Source organism: Halichoerus grypus, chromosome 4, assembly GCF_964656455.1.
Source record: "Halichoerus grypus chromosome 4, mHalGry1.hap1.1, whole genome shotgun sequence".
Lineage (NCBI taxonomy): Eukaryota > Metazoa > Chordata > Mammalia > Carnivora > Phocidae > Halichoerus > Halichoerus grypus.
In genome coordinates, this window is record NC_135715.1 from 63182139 (window position 1) to 63206514 (window position 24376).

At 37.9% G+C, this 24376-nt stretch overlaps 1 protein-coding gene across 1 annotated transcript in view; it reads right to left on the minus strand.

Annotated features, from left to right (window-relative positions):
* Positions 1–24376, minus strand: part of FREM2 (FRAS1 related extracellular matrix 2) — a 162216-nt gene that overhangs the window by 129391 nt on the left and 8449 nt on the right. The window contains exon 2 of the mRNA XM_036090816.2: positions 22036–22125. Coding sequence (XP_035946709.2) covers positions 22036–22125 — 90 coding nt within the window. The remainder of the gene's footprint in view (positions 1–22035; positions 22126–24376) is intronic.

Below are 24376 nucleotides of genomic sequence, written 5' to 3' on the forward strand. Positions count from 1 at the left end.
GATTACCTATATATCTATATCTATATCAATGCTTGTGCCCAGCTTCAGACATTCAGATTCCTGAGCCTGCATTTTTAAAAACTCCCCAGGCAATTCTGATATCTGACAAGAATTGGTATTTTATTCTCTCTAAGCCATAGGTAATCTACAGGAAGGAAGCTATTATCATCTTCAAACTATATTTTCAGGATTTAATTTTCTGACACTAGAACCGTAAGGAGATAATGAACCTGTATGTATTCCACTAAAACGCAAGTGTAAATATTACTTAATTTATGTTACTTAGAAGAAAGTTCGGCAAATTTCATCAAAATGATTGGATTCCTCAGTGCTAAATATTATGAAGAGCTAGACTAGCCTCAGAAATAAGAGTTAGGAAACAGTTAATACTTTTTTTTCCCGGCAGCTTCGCAATTTGTGGATATTTTATTGCTTGAATACGCATAGCCTAGCCAACCACTCTTTTTCATAAAATATGTTATTAAAGTGCCTTTTGGACAAGTATCGGCAGATGTCACCTTTGATACAGCCGTATTTGGCTCAGTACAGGTTACGGGGCTGTTGCGTAGTACAGATCAGCTTGCCACGTCACACAACAGATGAAGCTATTGGGCTGGTGTTGCTTCTCCCCACCCCATGTGGCTTCCCCTGCTCTCCTTCTAGTGCGCTATCTTCGTCCAAGGCTGGTCCTTGTTTGGGGTTACTCTCTGTCACTCTTCCTGTCCCGACCTATGCCCTCCGTGACTCTCTTTCTTCCGATGTTTTGTCAGTTTATTTCACTTTCCTCAAGGCCTGGGGATGTCTGGACTTCATTTCAGTACACGGTCAGCCAACAAGAATTTGTTTTTCTTCCAGACCTACAAACACATGATGACTTTCCTAGTCTAGCACCTGTTTTCATGCAAGCCATGATCAGAAATATCTCCATCTACTTCTGCTGTGAAGGATACCCTGACTGGGACAGGATCCATACTGAGGAGAGGGATAATACATCTTAGAAATAGGACCCCTTCTTTTGGACCCCAAAGTTCTGAGGGCCCTAACATCTCCCTCCTCACCCCAGGGTGGTCAACAGGCCCTATGTTGTCCAGATTCAGCCTTTCTCCCTCCCTTTTGAGTGGTTGCCCCTTCCTGGTTTCTTTAGGATCTGTCATTTTGCCTCATAAAGTATTTGCAAAACACTTCTCAGCATCTTTAATTGGCAATTCAGTTCAACTGAGGATTTTAGCTTTCTGCCCCCTAGGCTCTGGGCTGGAAACCTATCCTTACCTTATTCTAGCTCAGGCTCAGAGATCCTGCCTGGGGCCAGGTACCCAATTTTATAGGGGTGTGAATCAGGTAACTTTTTTCTTTAATTTGTCTAGATCACTCTGGTCTGAATTTATAAATATAGACTTTTGTATGTCAGTATCTACCCAGAATTAGAGACACAATTAGAATCTGCTAAAGCATTTGTAAGCCCTATAACCTTAAGCAATGTGGCTTGCACAGGCTAAGAATTTAGCAAAATTTTGTCCAATTGAATTGACTACACTTAGTGTCAATCTCTGTAGATAAACTTCCTTCTCAATTATAATTGGTGGTGGGCCATTTGATTTTCTTTAAACTGTCAAGTATCAACAAGATAGCCGTAAATACGGATTAATAATACAGAAAATACATCAAAGAAAAGTTCCAATGCTGTTTGTACATGCCATGTATCCCTAAGTAATGGGGAAATCCTACCACTAAGACTAGCTGTGGGCCAAATGATGTAATAGGCTAGAAAGAAATTAGCATCATTACACTGTCCCTTTTAATGACCTTTTTTTTAATCCCTTTCCTTTACTTCTTGTGTACTCAGTAAGCTGCTGATAAATCTTCTCTTGAAGATCTCTTAGAAATTCTTAGAAATTCTTGATGACTTTTGCATATGAACCTCAAAGAAACTAATTCTAATGATGCAATCTCAGGTATTATGGCAGGCAGTGGGTTAGATACTTTTGCATAGGAGGACCTATCTGTGTCCCTCGATTTCCACCAACATGTGGACAAACCTGGACCTGACTCATCACTTGGCTTATAAGATGATTTTGGCAGGCAGAATAATGGCTCTCCAAAGAATCTGCAATCTAATCCCCAGAATCTGTGAATATGTTAGTTTGTGTGACTAAGGGGAATTAAGATTGCATATTAAGTTAAGGGTGCTCATGAGCTAGGTGTGAGATGGGGAGATTGTCGTGAAATATCTAGATGAGCCCAATATCACCACAAAGATCCTTTGAAGTGGAAGAGTGAGGCAGAAGGTCAGCATTAGAGAAATTTTTGAAGATGCTACACTTCTAGCTTTGAAGATGGAAAAAGGGACCATTAGCCAAGCAATGTAGGCAGCCTCTAAGAACTGGGAAAGGCAAGAAAACCAACACTTTCTCCTCTAGATCTTCCAGAGGAACATAACCCTGCCTACACTTTGATTTTAGCCTAGTCAGACCCACCTGAGAATTCTGACTTCCAAACCATAAGATAATAAATTTGTGTTGTTTTAAGTCACTAAGTTTGTGGCCATTTGTTATAGCAGCAATAGGAAATTAATAGAATAATTTTGAGAACTTTACTTCAATTCTTTGAGTTTTGCTTTCTTCCTAAGTACATGGAGATAACAGAAATCACGGATTGTTCTTATAATAAGTCAATGAGTTAACTTGGGCAAATTTCTTGTCACATAGAAAGTATTCAATACATACTGTTCCCTTTCTCTTCTTTCATTCTGCTGGCCCACTACCAAATGGCCACCATAAATCTTGCAATGATGGCTACGTTAAGGGTATGTAATTAACAGATAATTGTCTAATACTTTTTATAAAATTATCTCTTAAATGTATTAGTGTGATTTTTTTATACTGAAGGAAAGGGAGAGAAACTGGTAGAACAAGAACCATTAGCAAATATTAAGGAAACTCTGTTTATGTACAGCTTATCACTGGAGGATGGAAAATGACTTCTGAGTTAGTAGTTGCTCTGAATAAGCATGCCAGGAATTCAAAGTTCAAAAGATCATTACAACCCATACTTTCTTTCCATTAACACTAAGAGGGAAAAGGAATGCCAAAGAGGGTATTGGGCTCATCAACTCTTCAAAGCAATAAGAATGCAGCTTGATTCCACCTGTTAGCAGTGGAAGAGAGAATGTAGATGGATCTAAAAATATTTTTTCACCCTGGAACAGGAGTGCCATAATTAGTCATATTAATTGCATTAAAGTCATTTAATAATTCATCTCCTAAAAATATAGACTTTTAAAAAGGTCTGCAATTATTCAGATAAATTGTGAAATATAATTATACAGTGGGGTACAAAGCCATCATTAAAAACCATTGGAGATCTTTATTTGTTGTTCTAGAAAGATATGCAAAACATGGTATGAAATGTGAAAGCCAAGATTCAGACTAGTATATGTTGAATGATGCCCCCCCCCTTTTTTTTTGGTAAAACACGTGATATGGAAAGATACACAGCTAAATGCTCATCATGATTTTCCCTGGTTAGTGAGATTATGATGATTTCTGTTATTTTTAGCTCTATATTCTGAATTCTCCTATGATGAATATGTATACTTGTGCAAAAAGAAAACCTTAAGTAAATCTTATTGATGAAAACTCACTGTAATAGTCTTTCAGGTAGTAAAGTGGAAATGTTTTTAAGGAAAAGCTCTTAAGTTCTTATATATTTATCAAGATAAGGATTTAGCAATCTTCATCTGAAAGATCATTTTCTCAAGTGAAGCTTAAATCCCAGAAATTTAGAATTAATATCTAATCCAGTCTCACCCTATCTAATAATCAGTTTTAACACCCTTGACAATGGCCATTCATACTTGTATTGACAGGAAGATTATTATGACATGACAGCTCTGGGTAATTTCAGGCAGCACATCATAGCTAGCTTAGCTAATATCTTTCTCTTCCTTCCACACTTTGGTTGTGGTTCCAAACCTAAGGAATTTAAAGTCATTTACAACAAAAGCTCTCTTTACCTGGATGCACACCACTGGGGACAAATAAAAAAAGATTCTCATTAAAACTTGTGTGCACAGGCATGTGTATGTGTGCACATGTGCATGCGTGCAGACACGTGTTAGGAGGACAAGAAAGAGCAGATATGACTCCTGAGCCAATGAGGTGGAAGTAGGCGTGAGGAAACGGGGAAGGGAAGGTAAGATACAAAAGAAGGCTTATAATGAAAATATGCTGTGTTGATGTTCTGGAACCCCAAAGATGTTTCCTAATGGTTTTGCAGTATAGGATTAGCTGGATGCAAGCTGATAAAAATTTTGCTTATGTATTTTTCTAAGTAAATTTTTAAAAAATCTGAATATGGTTGACACACAATTTTACATTATTTTCAGGTGTATGACATAGTGATTCGACAAGTCTACATGTCCCTCTATGCTCACCGCAAGTAGAACTACCATCTGTCACCATACAACATGATTACAATACCACTGACTACATTCTTCTCTCTCTTTGCTGTGCCTTTTATTCCCACGGCTTATTCATTCTGTAACTGGAAGTCTGTATCTGCCACTCCCTTTGACCCATTTTGCCCATCCCCCCTACCCCATTTCTTCTGGCAACCATCCGTTTGCTCTCTGTATTTATAGGTCTGATTCTGCTTTTTGTTTGTTTCTTCATTTGTTTTGATTTTTAGATTCCACGTATAAGTGAAATCATGGTATTTGTCTTTCTCAGTCTGAGTTACTTCACTTATGCATCATTTTTGATTGAAAATAGCGAAGCATATTGTACAAACTGCTAATAGAATGGATCACAGAAAAACAGCAAAAGCTGGTAGTGCAGGAAAAAAGATAGTAGATTTATAATGGTCTCTGACATGAGCAAGAAAAGGAGGCTTCCAAATATTCAAATCACGTGGAAAACAAATGCTTTCTATTAAAAAAAAAAACCAACTTTGGGGCACCCGGGTGGCTCAGTCGTTAAGCGTCTGTCTTTGGCTCAGGTCATGGTCCCAGGGTCCCGGGATCGAACCCCACATCAGGCTCCCTGCTCAGCGGGAAGCCTGCTTCTCCCTCTCTCGCTCCCCCTGCTTGTGTTCCCTCTCTTGCGGTGTCTCTCTGTCAAATAAATAAATAAAATCTTCAAAAAAAAAACTTTGTCCACTAGAAGTAATTGTTGGCAGATTTTAAAATATGATTAGGATCTAGAAACAAATCAGGGCTATTACACTCTCCTGCCAAATCTTGTTGTCTAGAGGGTTATAATAAATTCTATGAGAGGAGACACCAGAGTTTCTCACCAGTTGCACTATTGACATTTTAGACCAGACAGTTCTTCGCTGTAGGAGGCTGTCCTGTGCATTGTAGGATGCTTAGCAGCATCTCTACCTTCTCTGTCCACTAGATGCCCCCCACCCCAATTTGATAAGTCAAAAATGTCTCCAAATGCTGCCAAATAGCCTCTCCGGGACAAAATCACCCACAGTTGAGAATCATTGGTCTAAATACGGGAAGAAGAGCTTGCTTTGGGATAGAGTGATCTGACAAGTTTCATAGACATTAAGACATGAGTGGTCCTTTAAAGATAAGTAGAGCAGGGCTCCTGGATGGCTCAGTTGGTTAAGTGTCTGACTCTTGGTTTAGGCCCAGGTCATGATCTCAGGGTCGTGAGATCGAGCCCTGCATGGGGCTCTGCGCTTAGCAGGGAGTCTGCTTGCGATTCACTCTCTCCCTCTCCCTCTGCCCCTCCCCTGCCCCTCTAAAATAAATAAATCTTTAAAGATAAGTACAGAAACATGAAATCATACTTTAAAAAAGGTATAACATGAATAACTGTGTTGATTGGTGAAATTATAAGTAGGTGTAATGGTGAGAAATCCATTTGAGGGGGAATATAGGTAAACAGGGGAAGATAGAGAAGGAAGGGTTGGTTGGTTGGGGCCATAGAGTGGCTGACTGTAATTGCATAACCTACAGCACAATCTAGTCAGTAGATAAAGGAAGAAAATTGAAGGCTTTGAGCAGGTGAGTGACAAAAAAAATGATGCCAAAGAAAGATACATCAATAATAACAGTATACATCATGGATTCATTACATTCTATGTCCACCTTCCTTGTATCACATACTCCCTGGAACACAGCTGAGAGACTGCTCCATCATCATTACATTCTCATTTTTAAAGATGGGAAAATAGAAGTTTAAGGGACTTGAAGCTTAACAAAGGCAAGCTTACTGGACTTGCCTGTTGTCTACTGGTAACAGGTGGCAAAGCGGAGAGCTGGACCTAAGTTTTCCGAGTCCAAATCCAGGATGAACTCCAAATCCCATTCAATTACAAATGCAGAGACTTCCTCTGTGAAGCATTTTGTTCAGAAAGAACTTGCAGGTAGGGAGACTGGAGAGGGGAGATGAGTTAGAGACAAGTGGAATGATTCAACGACTCCTAGTACTTGGGTGAAGCCCACGGAAGGCACAGAAAGGGTCCAAGAAGAGTGTGTGAATGAAAAGCAGCAGGTTGTGAGGACTGGTTAGGGGGAGGATGGGGGGGAGGGAAGTTAAAAGAGGTTCAGATGATTGAGAGGACAGACATACCATTAAAAGAAATGGGGACAACAGAAGAACAGCATCTGATAAAGCACCTTAACTACTGTAAGAATTAAGTGCCGAATTCAGTTACCATCTGGAAGTAATTCAAAATATAATAAAATATTCCCAGCCCTTGTCATCTTATTGTTTAAGAGGCCAATTTGGGAGCTAGTTGCAGGAAAAGTTACTAATTTATTAAAGTATAAAACTGGTTCCCAAATAGTATGAATATACAAGGTTCGCACTCGAGATGTGTGTGTGTGTGTGTGTGTGTGTGTAACTGCCTGCCTCAAGTAACTGATGGAACAGAAATGCATACAAAATGCTTTCTGAATTCTAATGAATAAAGGTACTAAATGATCATTAAAATATTAAAAGGGGGTCTATATGGTGTATATATATATATATATATATATATATATATTTTAAATTTATTTATTTGACAGAGAGAGAGAGACAGCGAGAGGGGGAACACAAGCAGGGGGGAGTGGGAGAGGGGGGAGTGGGAGAGGGAGAAGCAGGCTTCCCGCTGAGCTGGGAGCCTGATGCGGGGCTTGATCCCAGGACCCTGGGATCATGACCTGAGCCGAAGGCAGACGCTTAATGACTGAGCCACCAGGCACCCCTAGTCTATATGGTATATTATCCTTGGGGAAGAAATAAGAATATGGCAGAAACTGTATTAAACTACCCTTGTTGATTCAAAGGAGTTTTAATCGTGAATTCAGTTGTATCTATTACTTACAAAAACAAAATAAAACAAAAAAATCTTGGGCCAAGTAACACAATCACCAGGGATTAAGCAACTACCTAACAAGTCAGAATCATGTTTTTCTAGAACATTGCAGAAGAGCCCTTAACCACAGCCAATGTATACACCCCGTCTGCCCTGCTGCTTCTGATTCCTAAATTCAGTTTCAGAAATTCACAAGGTAAGCCACTGTATTTACAACTGTTTGTGGTTACTGTCGATTATTTGTGAATAGTAATAACAAAGTGTCGAATGTGCTTTTTTAATCCATGTTTTTTAACTACATGGATTCAGTTCACTTCAGTTTTTTATAGAAAAAACTGCTTTAAGAACTCTAAAGTGATTTTTAATTTTTTAGTTAAGTGGTAAGACTTTTTAAAACTATCTGCATATGAATATAATAAAATGGTGATTTGATCAACATATTAAAACTTTGGGAATTTTCTTTTTTTTTTTTTTTTGAGAGAGAGAGAGAGAGAGAGAAGAAGGGTAAGGGGCAGAGGAAGAGAGAGAGAAAATCTTAGGCAGGCTCCATGCCCAGTGCATAGCCCAAAGCAGGGCTTGATCTCACAGCCAAAATCAAGAGTTGGACACTTAACGGACTCAGTCACCCAGGCACCCTGGGAATTTTCTATTTAAAAGACAATCCTTTCTCTGAAATCTCAAAATCAAATGCTATATGGTATCTATAATTCTGAAGGCTATAACAGATGGTCTTCACCACATTCAGCACATACATTTGTACAGTGAATATTTAGTTAAGCAGGTGAAAATAGAGACTCAAAGATGGATATCTTGAAAAATGACTTATTTCTGACATTTTCACATCATTTAGCAACATCATTTATTTAGAAAAATCTCCAATATAAAATGCTTTGATAATCCATTTTATCTCTTACAGTGTTATTTTTCTCCCAAATTAAATGAAATAGATATCGGATGTCATTTAATTGACTCGGTGCCTTTTTTAGGAATGGTGACTTTTACCACATATAGACTCAGATGGGCTTGGACAGGGGGATGGGTGGGGAAAGGGTTGGTTGTTATCTCAGTTTGTTAAAGTCATGTAGCAGAAAGGGGATAAGAGTGAGTCTATTAAGGTAGGGTATAAACTCATTCCATTCTCAATCGTGTCTTAACATAAATCATAAGATCCAGCTTGCTTATTATAATAAGTAAGTCGAAGAAATTTCAGCATCTACAAATGCTGAAATGTCTAAAAGCTAGATCTCTCACCTAGAAACATATCCATAGGAAGAGAAACTCCATATTATAATAAGCAAGACAGAGTTTGATGTCACCATAAACTCTATGTAAAGAATATTGGAAAAACATATGTTTGTATACACCTATGTGTGTTTGAAAGATATTTAAAAGTAAACACCAGCTTCCATTTATTTTACATTTTTTAAACTGGTAAGACTATTCTGTTTTCCTTTAGATTCCTCTCCTCACTTCTGAAATAATTCCACCTACAACTTTAAGAGAAAGTAGAAACCATTTATTTATGTTTAGCATTTATTCATGGCTTCACTCTGCAAATATTTACTGGCCTCCTACTAAGTACCATGTGGAGACTAGCACTGGACAAGGAGATCTATACGAAGTAGCCCCTGCAGGGGAGAAGCTTGTATATAAAGGACTGCAGCACAAAGTGGTACGTTCTGAGCTGATATACCAATTTCTAAGATGGAGAATGCCATCTGTACTGATTAACAGATAGACAGAAAGACTTAAAACTGCAGGATCAAGATTCAAACCCCGAAAGCCTCAAAGAGCTCATATTGTTAACCAACATATTACACTGCCTCTCACTGGTCCTAAAATTTTAAGTTCCACTAACCTTGCATTCTAGCGAATAATTTCTATAACTCTGTCTATAAATAGTGATATTGAATATATAAAAGTGTCCTGTATTTTTTAGTCTCAGAAATAATTTGGATGTCACTGATTGAATTCAAAAAAATCTGGGAGTAGATTTAATACCATGAACAGTATCACTGATGTTAAGAGCAATTTTCTACCAACTGGAGTTACCAGCCCCTTGGCAAGAACCAGTTTAAGGGCTAAGTCCTCAGAAAAGTTTGATCTCATGTCAAATCATGGCCCAGGAAGGGTATTTTTTAGTTTGTGGAAGCTACTTTAAATAAAAGATGACATCAAAATAAAATACACTTAAATTATTAGTGATTTGGTGAGTAATATGTACTATAAAAATATACTGGTAAGCACTTTTATACATATATAATATTTTATACTACACAGTATATTAACAATCTTATACAGTATATTATTTATGCTGCCATGTCTATCACTTGGTAAACAATTTTATATATAATGTATATATGTACACATTCATATGTACTGTACATATACTGTATATGTATTTATGTGTATATATATGTGTATATATAACTTTATATATATATCAATCAATTGGCATGATTTAAATTACTATGTAGATCGTACGTGGGTCTATACATAAACATTTTGAATATCATCCCTGAATACAAATATGAGTGGTTATGATGTGGTCTATATATTATGCAGCCATTAAAAGGGATGAAATCTTGCCATTGGCAATGACGTGGATGGAACTGCAGAGTGTTATGCTGAGCGAAATAAGTCAATCAGAGAAAGACATGTATCATATCACCTCACTGATATGAGGAATTCTTAATCTCAGGAAACAAACTGAGGGTTGCTGGAGTGGTGGGGGGTGGGAGGGATGGGGTGGCTGGGTGATAGACACTGGGGAGGGTATGTGCTATGGTGAGCACTGTGAATTGTGCAAGACTGTTGAATCACAGATCTGTACCTCTGAAGCAAAGAATACATTATATGTTAAAAAAGAAGAAAAAGAAGAAGAAGAAAATAGCAGGAGGGGAGGCATGAAGGGGGGGAATCGGAGGGGGAGATGAACCATGAGAGATGATGGACTCTGAAAAACTGAGGGTTATAGAGGGGAGGGGGGTGGGAGAATGGGTTAGCCTGGTGGTGGGTATTAAAGAGGGCACGTTCTGCATGGAGCACTGGGTGTTATATGCAAATAATGAATCATGGAACACTACATAAAAAACTGATGATGTAATGTATGGTGATTAACACAACATAAAAAAAAAAAAAAAAAAAACAGAGAAGGTGATGTCTGACCCTAAGGACAAGAGTAGAAGAAATCAGGAAGAAACTGCTATCCAGACTGAGTCTCTTATGGAGGCAGGAGGAAGGATATTCAGGAAGAAAGAGAGAAGGCAGGACACGTGAACTAGCCCAGCACGTGTGGAAACCCCGAGTAGGCGGCGCAGCTGGATAGATCAGTAGTGACCAGTGTGTACATCAACAAGGGTCTGAATTTTATCCGGTGCTTAAGAAGACACAATTCGAGAGTTGGAAAATAAAGATGGCATCAGATTTGCATGCTAGAAAGTCAACTGTGGCAGCAGAGGGGAAGACAGAAATTTTTTTTGTTTTTGTTTTGTTTTTTTAAGACAATTTAAAAATCACATTTGTATTTTTAGGTAACTATGGAAATGGTATACCTGGATCAGAGGGGAAAGTCGTGAGAGACAAAGAAATCCATTAGGAAAATCACATTAGGGAAAATGTATTCATTCACTCGATAAATAGTTCTTGAGCATCTATGTGTGCCAGGCACTGAGGATACATCAATGAAAAGCAAAGATAAGAATCCTGGCTCTCAAAGGTACGGTATTATATTATAGTGGGGGAAATGGCTAACATTTATTTGGCACTTACTCTGTGCCAGTCCTTATATTTAAGCAGTTTATATCTATTCAGTCATTTAAGATAAACTTCAACATGGTTCTAACGGATCAACAGGAATGAAGTTAATGAAGGAATCTGATTCAACAGGAATTCAGGAAGCCGGTAAAATTAACTGGATTTAGTAACCGGATGGACATGCATGGTGGAACAAAATGACTCTTGAGCTTTAGGCAGCAAGGGTAATTTTTTGTTAAAGGTTAATAATAATTTCTGAAATGGTTATATGTACCCTGCCTTTCTTAATTTTATAGCAAGGATGCGGTGCCCTTTATTTGGGGCTACTTCTACATAAAATGAAGTAAGAGAAGAATTATGGGAACACAGAATGGTTCTTTTCTGTCTCCTGCATTTCTGAAGTCTACTGACCAGTTTTACCACTTGATTTTCAATTTCTCAAGTGGCTCTCTTGAGCTAAGCTTGAGAACACTGTTTTCTGTGTTCTCAACTCACGCCTGTAACAGTCATATAAGTGGAGTTAAACGTAGCTGGTGGGGGCATTACCAAGATGAAATAATTAAACCTTTCTGAAGTGAGCTAACCAGCAGGAAAAAAAAATGGAGAGTAAGTACTTCTGCTGTCTCAGCTTGGAAGAATGTAGTGAGAGCTCTCTTGAAACAAAAAGAAAGAGAATTGTGTCTTGGCTTCCTTCATCAAAAGCTACTAATGAGGGAGTTATTTTCCCAGCTTAGTTCAAAATTTACATGAAGAATAAAAAAAATAGTGCTAAATTGAAAACCAAACATAGCGCTATAATTATTTTCCCTTCATCTTTTTCTTTTAATTTCTTGGTACCAATGATACTGATACCCTTTGCAAAAAGTAAATCTTACGTTAAATGGTTCCTAGCCAGGACTGAATAATTCATTTTGGAAACTTCTACCATAACAGCACTGGAAGAATTCTAAATGTAAACTTCTGAAGCTACATTGTTTCCTTTACATGGCATTTATTCCTTCAATGAGAAATTACTCCTACACAGCTACTTGGCAATTGATTTTTTGGTTCTTATGGGCAGAAAGAGATTCATAAATTGATAATTTCAGTAAGTTTACACTAACTGTTCTAAAACAGAGTATTAGAGAAAATTATTTTTTTCTCATTTACACAAACATTTTTGCTCCTAGGAAAATGCACATTAAGATAGCAATCTACATTTGTGAAGCAAGAGCAAAAACACTTGTATTTATTTGTGTGCGTTGCTCACTCACCACTTTTTCATGAAGTTAAGCCTCACTAAATTTTATTTTTTCCTTACTTGCAATCAGGATTAGGTGTGACATTTGTCCCTTTGGACCTCACTGGATAATTACAGAAAGACACATGGCTTTAATACTTGTTTATTTTATCCCTGTCTTCAGCTAGTTACGGCTCAGTGTATTAGATTCGCAGTCGAAACTACATTGGAGCCTCACATTTGCTAACCCCAGATGTTTCAGAGTTCTATTTTTTTTTTTAAATCAAAGCTGGTTACTCTATTTAACTTTCAAGTCTATAAAATTTACACTTCTAGTTATTAAAAAGAAATAAAACATATAAACTGAACTCAAGAGAGACAGTATTTTGGGGGCGCCTGCGTGGCTCAGTCGGTTAAGAGGCTGCCTTCGGCTCAGGTCATGATCCCAGGGTCCTGGGATCGAGCCCCGCATCAGGCTCCCTGCTCAGCAGAGAGCCTGCTTCTCCCTTTCCCTCTGCGTGTCGCTCTGCCTACTTGTGCTATCTCTCTGTCAAATAAATAAATTTTAAAAAAATCTTTAAAAAAAAAAAAAGAGATAGTATTTTGCCGTTATTTGACCCCAGGGAAAACTCTTTAGTATTAGCTGAATGAAAATTTTTGTGTAGCTCCTTGCTAATGGCAAAATGACTTTGGAAGCATTATTAGCCTTTAAACTCAGCATTGCAGAAGCATTCCCCATTTCTCCACTTGCATCCCTGTCTTATCCCATCTCTCCAAACAAAAACAATCAAATTTTCGAAACAGCTGCTGTGGGAAAGATAAGAGAGAGGAAGAAGAAAGAAAAGGAGAGAAGGGGAAAAGAGAGAGAGGGGGGAAATAAGCAAGAAATGAAAGAAAAATTGAAAGAAAAGCCCTGGAAAGCGTCCGAGAGGTAACCTCAAAAGCACATTAGCTACCTGCACAGTCATTCCTCAGAGGCAGGAAGTGTGCTGCATGAATGATCCCACTTCCATGAATTATCTTACTTAACCTTCAAAAAGAACCTTATTAGCTAGAGGACGACTATTGGCCCACTTGGCAAATGAAACCGAGGCTAAGAAAGACTCAGTGACTGAGCGCAGGGTCATGTCGCCGTTACTGCAAAGGGCAGAAGCAATATTTGGCTGTGCTCCTAACTCCTCTGATGGACGGGAAGATAAGCAGGGTCAATAGGCTGGCCTTCCTGTATACACATTTCAAAGTAAGGCATCTCATAATTAATATGTTCAAAATGACCCCTTCATTTCCTCCCTGAAACTTTTTCTATGCCCCCCCCACCAAGTCTCTTCCATCTCAATAAATAGCACCACCACTCTCTTCTGGCCAAGAAACCCAGAATTATGCTTATGTTCCCCTTTTCCCCCATAATCCAATCTGTCAGTAAGTCCTATAGATTGAGATCCAAAATTATATCAAGCCTGTCTTCTTTCCAGATCACATCTGTCTTACGGCACCAGCCTCCTATTACTCTCCCTTTCCCCCTTGTCGCTTCCCCTGAATCCTCTACGGCTGTAAGAGTCATCTTCTCAAAACATAAATTAGACCATGTCACTCCTTTGCTTTAATATGATTAGGGGGAGAGGGTTCGCTTTGCCTTAGAACAAATTCTAAATCACTGTGCGGGGTTATAAGGTTCTGCACCATCGGGCTCCAGTCTAGCTCTCCAGCATCACCTCGTGTGGCACTCTGCTTTGTTAAGCAGAGTTGATGCTCTTCCGGTCACTTGAACACACAGAACTCAGTGCCTTTGCACGTGCTTTCTCCCCAGCTTGGAACATTTCTCTATCCCTTCTTCCTGTGGCGGCTTCATCTCAGCCTAAGTCTAAGCTCAAATATCACCCTTCAGAAGCCATGCCTGACAGCTGCATCTCTTTCTCGGATTTAATGATAACCTCCCTAATACTTCAAACATTGTATAAGTGTTTTATTTGTCTACTATTTTATCATCTGAGCCTATCAGAACCTCAGGTCAAAGATCACAACTGTTATGGTCATCATTATTTTCCCAGAATCCAGTAGATGCCTGAAATATAGTGGGTGCTCCCAAAATGCTTGTTGCATAATTTCCATAAATAAATGAATAGAGAACCTCTTTATAGCAAATAAGTTTTGCCAGAGAAACTCTGACCCTCCTCCTACATTATATTCTGATTCTCTTTGGACTGGCATAAGTTCTAGCAAATATAGAATCATATCAATTACAACTATGTACTAGACCACTGAATACCACCTTCTATTTCACCCAGCCACCCAGAGCAAACTTAAAAAGAAAGGATGGGAATATTAGAGTTACGTAATATACACCACACATAAATATTTGATTTGAGATACGGTATTTTAATTACCTATAAAAGATTTGCTTAGTTTTAAAAGGTGACTATCATTGATTTTGCGAGTAAAAATAGAATCATGCTAAGCCTCTAGAAACGTGACTAGTAAGGATTCATATTTACCAGAAGATTTAGCCATTTAAGAAAATTTTCCTCTAAATTAAAGCCAATAAAATAGTATATCCATAGGAAATATAATTTTGGAATGAACCTAAAGAATAGTAACTGATAACACTTACTTTATACTTTTCTATTTAAAAGGTATATCTTCTCTCATGGACACAGTACAGGTACCTGCTAAAAGCAGGGCTCTGCTATGGAAAGACCTTGATGACTTGAACCATTCTAAACTGCTCACTGAAAAAGAGAAAGGCTTACAAATGTTTAGCCATAGTAACTAACAGCCCTTCCCAGGACCTGTATTCTAGCAGATCTTACGCTCTCTCGCAGATTAGAAATATTTGTCTCAGTGCCTGACATGACTTCACCATCTTATTATAACTCCCTAAGGCACTGATATCTTTCCTTTGGTTCTCATGTCACTAGCAATTAATTTTATTGCCAAGAATGCTTGCTTTTTTCTCTAGGCTGAATATGTCTGTATAATTTTTAATGCTTGTCCTCAAACCTCGTTTTCCGACTTACTGCACTTATTTCTATTTTTCCAGGCTTTGCTCTCAATTCCAGCTAATTGTCAATAATGACTGTGCCTTAAACCCTGAGTTACTGGTCACTTTCACGCAAAAATCTGTGCTCCTTCTAAATAGAGCGAAGAGCTTCCCGTCTGCTTGTGTCTCAGTAGTCAGTCATCAAATACGGAATAAAAATCTGAAAGCCTTGTCCTTAACTGACATTTCATATAAAGAACTGACTGGGCAGCTTCTCCTATTATGTCAAGATGCTATTTATATCTTTCAATAGCGTATGAATTAAGGATCTTGGCGAAAGAAAAATTGGGCACCAAAAGACATAATCAAAGACAGAGGCAACAAATGTCTGGCTTTGGACCAGATACGTTACAATGGCCAACACAGATATCATATCTGACGCCTCAGTTTTAATGCCAAACCAGGAGACGGCACTCTCTCCAGCCACGCGCCCAAGTCACACGGGAAGTCAAACGAGGAAGCAGCAAACCAATTTTCACAATGGAGAAAAAACTAGGGCTCCTCCTACTCAGTGTATCGAGCCAGATGGATGATCACATCTCCTAATTCTTTCTTATGCCCATCAAAAAAAAGGTCTTGGATCTGATGCTGAGGGCTTGAAACTTAAACACATAAACAAGAATCTAATAAAAATTTATAGAATGACATTTTAACGGGGACTGAGTATACTTTCTGCTAGTAAGAGCTTTCTACTCTACCTGGCATTCCGTCTCTTATCACATGAGGCACAAAACCGGGGTAATTAAAAATACTTAAGGTAGTGGTGCTGACTTTAAAATTACACTGATTGATAGAAATTATCGATTACCCATTAAATTTTAAAGATGTACAATTGTTGATATAAGATACTGACAACTTTTTTTTTTTTTCCTGGAAAGAATTCTTTAAGGATAACGTAAGCTCCGAACTTGTGGTTACTGGGAATCTGAGAATCTCTTCAGTCTTCAGTGTATTTCACTGAAAGTTTCAAAAGAATTTTCACAGCAGTTGGTTTCATGTGTTTAAAAATGTGAAAGCTTTACTAAAAATTTTTCTTGGTGCCACAGGGATTTAAATTAATGCTAGGATAAGACAATGTTCTAAAGGAATGTCGAGGTCCACTGGCAATTGTTTCAAAGAGCTTTTCTTAGAATATGATGTAATTGATCCTTATACAAAAAGGGAGCGTCTTTTTCCCATTTATCTATTCATTCATTTTAATATTTGTTAAATATTTACCCTGTTTTCAACCCCGGGGAGGCGCTGTGGTACAAAGATTAAAGACACTTTTTTTGATTTGAAGGAGTTCCTTCTCTACTAATAGAGGTCTTCACATTAGCAAATAACCAGAATACAACATTCTTGTAGATAAGGGTAGGGATAGACGCACAAAGAAGGGCGTGGCTGTAGGGATAGACGCACAAAGAAGGGCGTGGCTGTAGGGATAGACGCACAAAGAAGGGCGTGGCTGTAGGGATAGACGCACAAAGAAGGGCGTGGCTGTAGGGATAGACGCACAAAGAAGGGCGTGGCTAACTTTGTCATCACGATGTCGGGAGCAGCTCTGGAGAGGAAATGCCACTTGGGTCAGGTGTCGAAGAGTGATGAAGTTCATCAGGGTTGAGGGCAGGACACAACAGGAACAGTGGTGTGAGACCAGCTTTCGAATCACAAGAAAGAGCTAGAAAAGTTCCTTGGAAAGAAGACTAAAAAGGGACAGAAGCACTTTCCTGTTAGAATACTTTATAGGAAAATTAAAGGGCTTTAAAGGCTGAGACAAAATCAGAGAATATGTTCAATTAGGAGCAGGATAAAAGAATGCACGCTTCTGTCTTCTGCTAAAATTCTGGAGCACTAGATCTGGAATTGGACTTCAAAGAGGCAATTATCAAATGGGGATGTTTTTTCCAGGTCTGTAGTATTTTTGTATTGAGTTCCCCTTAGGAAGATAGGAAGGGTGAAACAAAAAGAAATGGAAGATGGTTCTGCTGAATCCGCAGGTGATTGCTACATGGCTCTTTAGCTGAAGCCAAGGATAACGAGAGCACATTTCCCAACTCAGGGTTTGACCTTGTAAATCATAATTTATAAATTGTAACCATATAGTAGATCGCTGGCCCCAGAGTACCTAGATGGATGGCCTTTTGATATACTATTTTCATGTTCTTTACCAATATTCCAAAAACTGTATTTCATTACTAAATGCTCATTTTAAGAATTACACTATGATAGACTGTGTAATTTAAAATTTTAAGAACTGCGTAATATTTTAAGAACTGCCATTACTAAAAAGCATTTTCTATGTTTATTGGGCACTGAGAATAATTTCCAGATTGCTCTTTGAGTATATGGTGACATGAACATGGCTGTAAGGTTTTGCTTCCGTTGAGCCATATATCTTAAGTGGATTATTACATCCTGCAGGACTCCCAACTACTTATTCACAGATTTTTCCAAAGCCTTTTCTCGCTTTACAACTTCACACACATTATGGAAGTGTACCTGTGTCATAAGGACTCACATATTAAGTGTGGTTTTTTTTTAAGTTTCTTTGCAATTTAATTGATAAAACAAAAAATGGTACTGTAAGGTTGATTTGATTTGTGTTTATTCAAACTTTAGAAAGACTAAATATTTTTCCACGTGTATTTTTTAAAAAGAATTACAGTATGATATTAGAAAATAATCCTATAAATTTGAGTACACGGTGGCCTTTAAAGAATTCTAAAATAAAAATTCACACTATATAAGAGACATAACTTTTTGCCTATGGACAAATCCTCTCCTATTTCATTCTCACCATTAAATATTTTTAAAACCTTGGTCGGGAGAACCCAGAAAACACCGAGTTAACTCCCTGCTTTGCCTATCCTGAATAAGGATGGAAGTTACTGCTTGCAGAAAGAATCCTGGGATTCAGACTGGCTTCTAGTTGCCTGGTTATGAAATTTGAGGAAGGTCAATTACCTATTTCTGTGACTGTTTCCTCATCTGCCAAAAAGGAACAGTAATGTTTTTGTTTGTTTTTACCAAGCTGATAGGAATGCTATGAAGACAAACTGCCTAAGTAATCATAAATCTTATATAAGGTTTAAGATCTAATTGAAAGAGTCCTAAAATATAAGAATCTCTCTCCGTGTGTGTGTGTAACATGTGCTATATCAACCAACGCTTATTAAATCCAAACACAGTAGCACTCCCTGAAGTAAAATCCTGACATTGCCTATTCTTCTTCAGTCCTGCCATTTGGTAACAGCCCCAAGCTAAAAAGTGGTAACCTGTCCTAAGCACCATCCCGTTAGTGATGGGTGGTCCAAATCCATCACTACATCATAACAAGATTTCTGTGGCTAGCTAGTTTTTTATGATAGTATAATTAAATCTGAAACAAGAGCTTTCCGCTCTTTGCTTTCCTAAATCTCTTCTTGACTCTTGAAAGTAACAGTTATATTTAGTTTTTTAGGTTATTCAAGGATTATGCTTGCTCCAGTAATTTCCTTAGTCACTGTCCTAAAAGCACTTTTTTTTAAAAAAAAGATTTCATCTATCCATTTGAGAGAGAGAGAGAGAGAGAGAGCACGAGCACACAAGCAGGGGGAACAGCAGGCTCTCCACTGAGCACGGAGCCTGATGCGGGGCTCAATCCCCAGGACCCTGGGATCATGACCTGAGCCGAAGGCAGACGCTTAACTCACAAAGCCATTCAGGCGTCCCTCTAAAAGCACTCTTGAGGACTTGAAGAAGGTAAATTTAAAGGATTGGAAAGAGAATTGGAGTAGACAGTTCTTAATTTTAGGCCATGGTGCTATAACTGGCTTCCCAGATGTGAAATACTGGAAGCATTTCATGTATTTCATGGAGACGGTTTATGGATATGCTTACTATCTTTGTATAAAAGAGATGGTAATAAATCACTATGGCTGACTTCGGTAGCCAAACCCACTGGTCCAAGAAGTGTGTCATCACCTATGTGGGAAGAGTAAGTTACCCTTGACAGAGGTCTGGATGTATTTGGAGAAGTCACCTGGCTTTTCTGAGACCTGGATCCCTCCAACTAAAAAACATGAATAATGCTTCTTCATAGGATTCAAGTACCTTCCATAATTCCTAAGACATACATATCTTTGAGGAGTGTCAAAACATATCATATATGTGTCTTCATAAACACGTATTCTGTTACATAAAATTTGTATTATTAAACGTGAAGATTTTGAAAATAAAGGTTCATATTATAGTCTATACAAAAAGGTTTTTTTCTAGACTGTATTTTAAAAAAATTATTGACTGTAAGAACAAGATATATATAATTGGATCAAAAAATCAAAACTCTTAGTTTAACATTATTTTTATAGAAAGGAAGGATAGCTTTATTTTTTCTCTTACCACAAATATTGCCAATATTTTTTTATTTCTGTGTGGCAAAATACCTCATAATTCCCAGAGACATAATTTCATTCAAGATACCCTTCAAATAGTATTGCATTTCTCATTCAAATGTTAGAGTATTTTACAAGACAGTGCAAAAATCCTAAAAAACAATTTTGAAATACATACATGAATTTTTATTTTTTAATCTTGCAGGTTTCTTGAGTTTATTCTGCCAGAGGGAAGTTTTCTAATACCAGGTGAATTAAGATAGATTCTGTTCCATAGATAGTTGGCCAGAATCTGCCCAAGCCTCATAAGTAATGCCATGTCGGTGGCTAGAAGAAAGTTAAAGAACAGTATCTCTGGAATGTTTCCCTTTCACGTGAAACTCCAGCTCTAAAAAAGCTCCTGAAGATGATGTATTTCCTATTTCCATAAACACAACCCTTAGACGCTCAGCCATATTTTCAGCAAATCCAAAAATAAACCCAGTTTCTTCAACTAGCCACTGCTCATTTAATATTTTGAAACACGATACAGCATAATGTTTTCTAAGGTTGAAGTACAAATCACAATTTTAAAGCACATGCTACCAATCTCTCCAGCTAAGGAAAGAAATGGGCGGAATAACAGAGTGGCGCTGTGTCAGATTGAAAAAGCAAAATATTTAAAAAGTAAAAGCTATAATATCTTAGAATTGTAACTATTTGATTTCAAACTTTTTTGGGTAATTTTAAAGAAAATCATACTTTTGCTACTGGGGTATATTCAGTCATTCTAAGTGACAAACCTGGTGCCTCAAGCCAATACTTTAGTCTACAAATTTGGATCTACTATGCAGATTTCAATTATTTCAGAGTTCCACTCTAAAGTTTACTGACAGTAGACTTTCCCATTTGAGCATCAAGATTCAATAAGCACATTATTCTTTATCAATTGGCTTCCTTCTTAGAAATTGGTTTCATACAAAGATTCCTTTTATCAATACATAAAATATTAAACTATGATTTGGTTACTATAAAATAAAGGCATCAAATTTATTAAACATCCGGCCTTTAGGGAAAATCAAATAGTTGAACCGAAATTAACATCCTTTTTTGCCTCTCCTGCACGCACCCAGCAGATGCCATTTTTCAGAGCTGTGATCACATTATGTCCAATGATATTTTAAACAAGTGCTATTTAATGCTTCACAAAATATGGAGGGTAAGCATGTCATCCTTTTGAGGTAGATGACATAACAGTGTACTTTTTAAAAAAAGCATCATAAGAAAACAGGTGACTGGATCTGAATCATTTCTTTTCTCCTTCCTTCATCTCTTATCCCCATATCCCCCCACTTCCTGTGTCCTGTTCACACAACACATGTACTTCCTGAGATTCTTTTGCTTCTCCTGAGAGCATGAGAGAACAGAGACATCTTTATGATGAATCTAGAAGTGGCCAGTTTTTCTCTCTACCTACAGGATTAGGAAGAGAGCTGAACAGAGAGTGAGCAGCACTCAGGGCTTTGGGGGACAGCGACAGTAACATTGCTTGGGAGACTCAGAGCACAGTATTCTTCAGACTTCACCGAGGAAAATTTTATTTTATTATTATTTTTTAAAGATTTTATTTATTTATTTGACAGAGAAAGAGAGAGGGAGAAAGCAAGCACAAGCAAGCAGGGGAGAGCAGGCTACTCACTGAGAAAGGAGCCTGATGTGGGGCTTGATCCCAGGACCCTGAGATCATGACCTGAGCCGAAGACAGCCGCTTAACGGACTAAGCCACCCAGGCACCCCCACTGAGGAAAATTTTAGCTAGACTAAGTCACAAAATTCCCCAAACTAAGAAAATCATTAGACATACTGAGATTGGTAAGATAAAACACACATTTGCTTAGCACTAATTTCCTGGTGAATGCTATTATTCATCAGCATTAGTCCACACAGCACCCAAGTACAAATTAGCAAAAGGCACCCCCTTTGGGCAGACACATGTGGGTAGGTGCATGGCTTGAGAGTGGAGCTGGGCTGGATTCCAACATCCTCTTGCCACCTCAAGCAGGCAGCATCATGCAGAACATATTCTGAACAACTGGACATGGGGATCCCATTTACATAGGTCTTTCTTTTTAGCACATTACAAATCCTAAGACAAAAATAATGTAACCGGAACATTTATCTATACTCATTGCAGAGTAGTACTGTGTCAGATTGAGAATGTAAGATTATCTATTGGCAAATGACAAATTCACTCAGTATAAATTCAGGTGAGCTGAAAAGGATACCTGATACAGATTTTTTGTAGTGAAGTCATCAAAGAACAACCAATAAAAGTCACTCTCCTTGTTTATAGTAATAGGAGAGTGAATACTTACCACCATCTTCAACTGTAAAATGGAACATATCACTTGTGGCATTGGCCCCGTCTTTTAAAACGTAGCATATTTTCATGTCGTCAATGTCAGCTAGAAAATAACCCAAGAACAAGATTCATTACTAAGGCGAGATTGGTGACTCATTACTTATGGTAAATTCAATTGGCTCTTACTTCTCTGTAACCATGTTTAGGTTTCCTAATTCCAAGGGAAGTAGTGCTATATCTGATTTCTTCTATCTCTAAGCCCCTGATTTCAGCTGTCCCACAGAAATCTGATCCCTTACCCAGACAGAGTGCAAGAGTGAGGCTATAATAATAGCAAGGTGTTGTCCCTCCCAGTGGTATTTGCATGTTCATGCACTAAAGAAGTGACTGTCTAAATACGGAATGTCAGACGTCATGACAGGTGGAAAGGGAGATATTTTGAGGCATGAAAGATTTCCTGGCACTACCAAAATCACACTCTTTCCCTCCCTGGAGGGCGGCCCTTGGAGGAAAGAACTTCCCTGCCCTCCTCTGGCTAACTTTTCTTACCTCTTGCAATATATAACAGGCTGTTTTTAAGCTCTCCAGAGTTTGAAAGAAAAAAATAATAAAAGGCATTTTAAATCCCAAAGATTGAAATAACAGTCGTCTGACCCCAGAAAGCAATTAGAACAGAAAACATCTAATAAAAACTGAAACCTTTATTCATAGTGAAAAGTTATCCTGCCTCAGGAATGCTCTTTCTTTTGCTTTCTGTCCTAGCTCTCAAATATACCGGCGTAGTTTGTTTTCAGTGATTGACTAACATACAACTTCAAAAATTTATTCACCCATTTTACTAGTTCCTCTCCTAAATGACGCAGCACAGACAACATAATAAACCAAGTATCATCCTGTTCTGTGATGCTCGCGCAATACACCGTTATTGACCTGGGCCAGGAAGTAAGTAGTTATTTCCAAAGCTACTTAAAATCAAGATCACAGCTAAGAGTAGCTTCCACAGTGGCATGTAATGTTCATGTGTCTCAGGGGGACTCTACAGTTTTTCCATCTTCTAAGAGGTCTACCAAGTTTGTGCTATGAAGTCTACAAGCATCATATGTAAGAAAATGACTTTATGAAAGAATAAGCTCAAGTGATGTAAGGTCCTGGAATCAACACCCCATGAATTTCTGTGACGCCATTTGACAGATGTGAAACGTACAAGCTCCCTTGGCTCATACGGTTCTGAAAGGTGACTTGCTTATAACCCGACATCTGAGGAGGGGAAAATCTGATTTAATAGTTAAGGGTAGCTTCTTGTAAAAGGGGTACTAGGAGATGAAGCAAATTCAAGACATTTTATTCCCCCTTAGCATTTTTTTTCTAACTCTGCTCTAATTTCCCCAATTTCTGCCTAGTTTTGTGCCTTTCTGTGTGGCTACCTTTCCTAGAAGGCGGAAAACTTCTGGGATTGGTTTTTTTTTTTTTTTTTTGTCTTAGCTTCCCAGAGTCCTTTGCTTAGGGTTTAATATTCAGTAATGGCTCAAATGTTTCTTAACTTAAAACGAAAGAGCCCAGAGGTCTGGTGGACCACGCTCGGACTGCTACCTCCGCATGTGTGATGTTTCGACAGAGGGAAGGAGCGAAGCCCCTGCAAGCTCTTTACCTGTCTACTCCTACGACTCTGACCCCTAACAACCTTTTAATTCATCAGGAAGGAATGAAGTGAACTGTACCCTGAGCACACATCCTTAGCTTAAGGACAAAGTCCTCTGGTCATGTGGAAAGAGCTTTTTCCAAACTTCCCCATTCGCTCTTTAACTCTGTAAGAAAATCTAAAGGCTCTAGTATGAGAAAAGGAAAAATTCATTAGTACACCCAAGCTCTGCATAAATCACCACTTCAAAAGTGATTTTTTTAAAACTTTTTTTTAAAAAAGTGAACATGAATGCAATTAAGACATGCAGGTGTCAAATTTTCTGTCCATGTTAGGGCATGCAATATTGATTAGTTAGAACAAATCAAAACCCTTTTCATTTTCTTTCTAACTCAGTTAATAATTCATGGTTCAAAAAAGGGACTAAAAAAGGTCTAAAAAAATCTCAAGTAAAGACTTTGATCATAGTGCTGTTAATTCTATACGAAACTCTATATATAATTTATGATGTTTTTGATAGCTTTAAACACTCACTTCTTAAGGCACACTAGTATTAGGAAGATCAAAACCTAGTAGCAAAAAAATGTTATTTCCTTTCAGTAAACAACTAATAATTAACTGGATTTTCTTCTTTTTTTTTTAAATTTTATTTTATTATGTTATGTTAATCACCATACATTACATCATTAGTTTTTGATGTAGTGTTCCATGATTC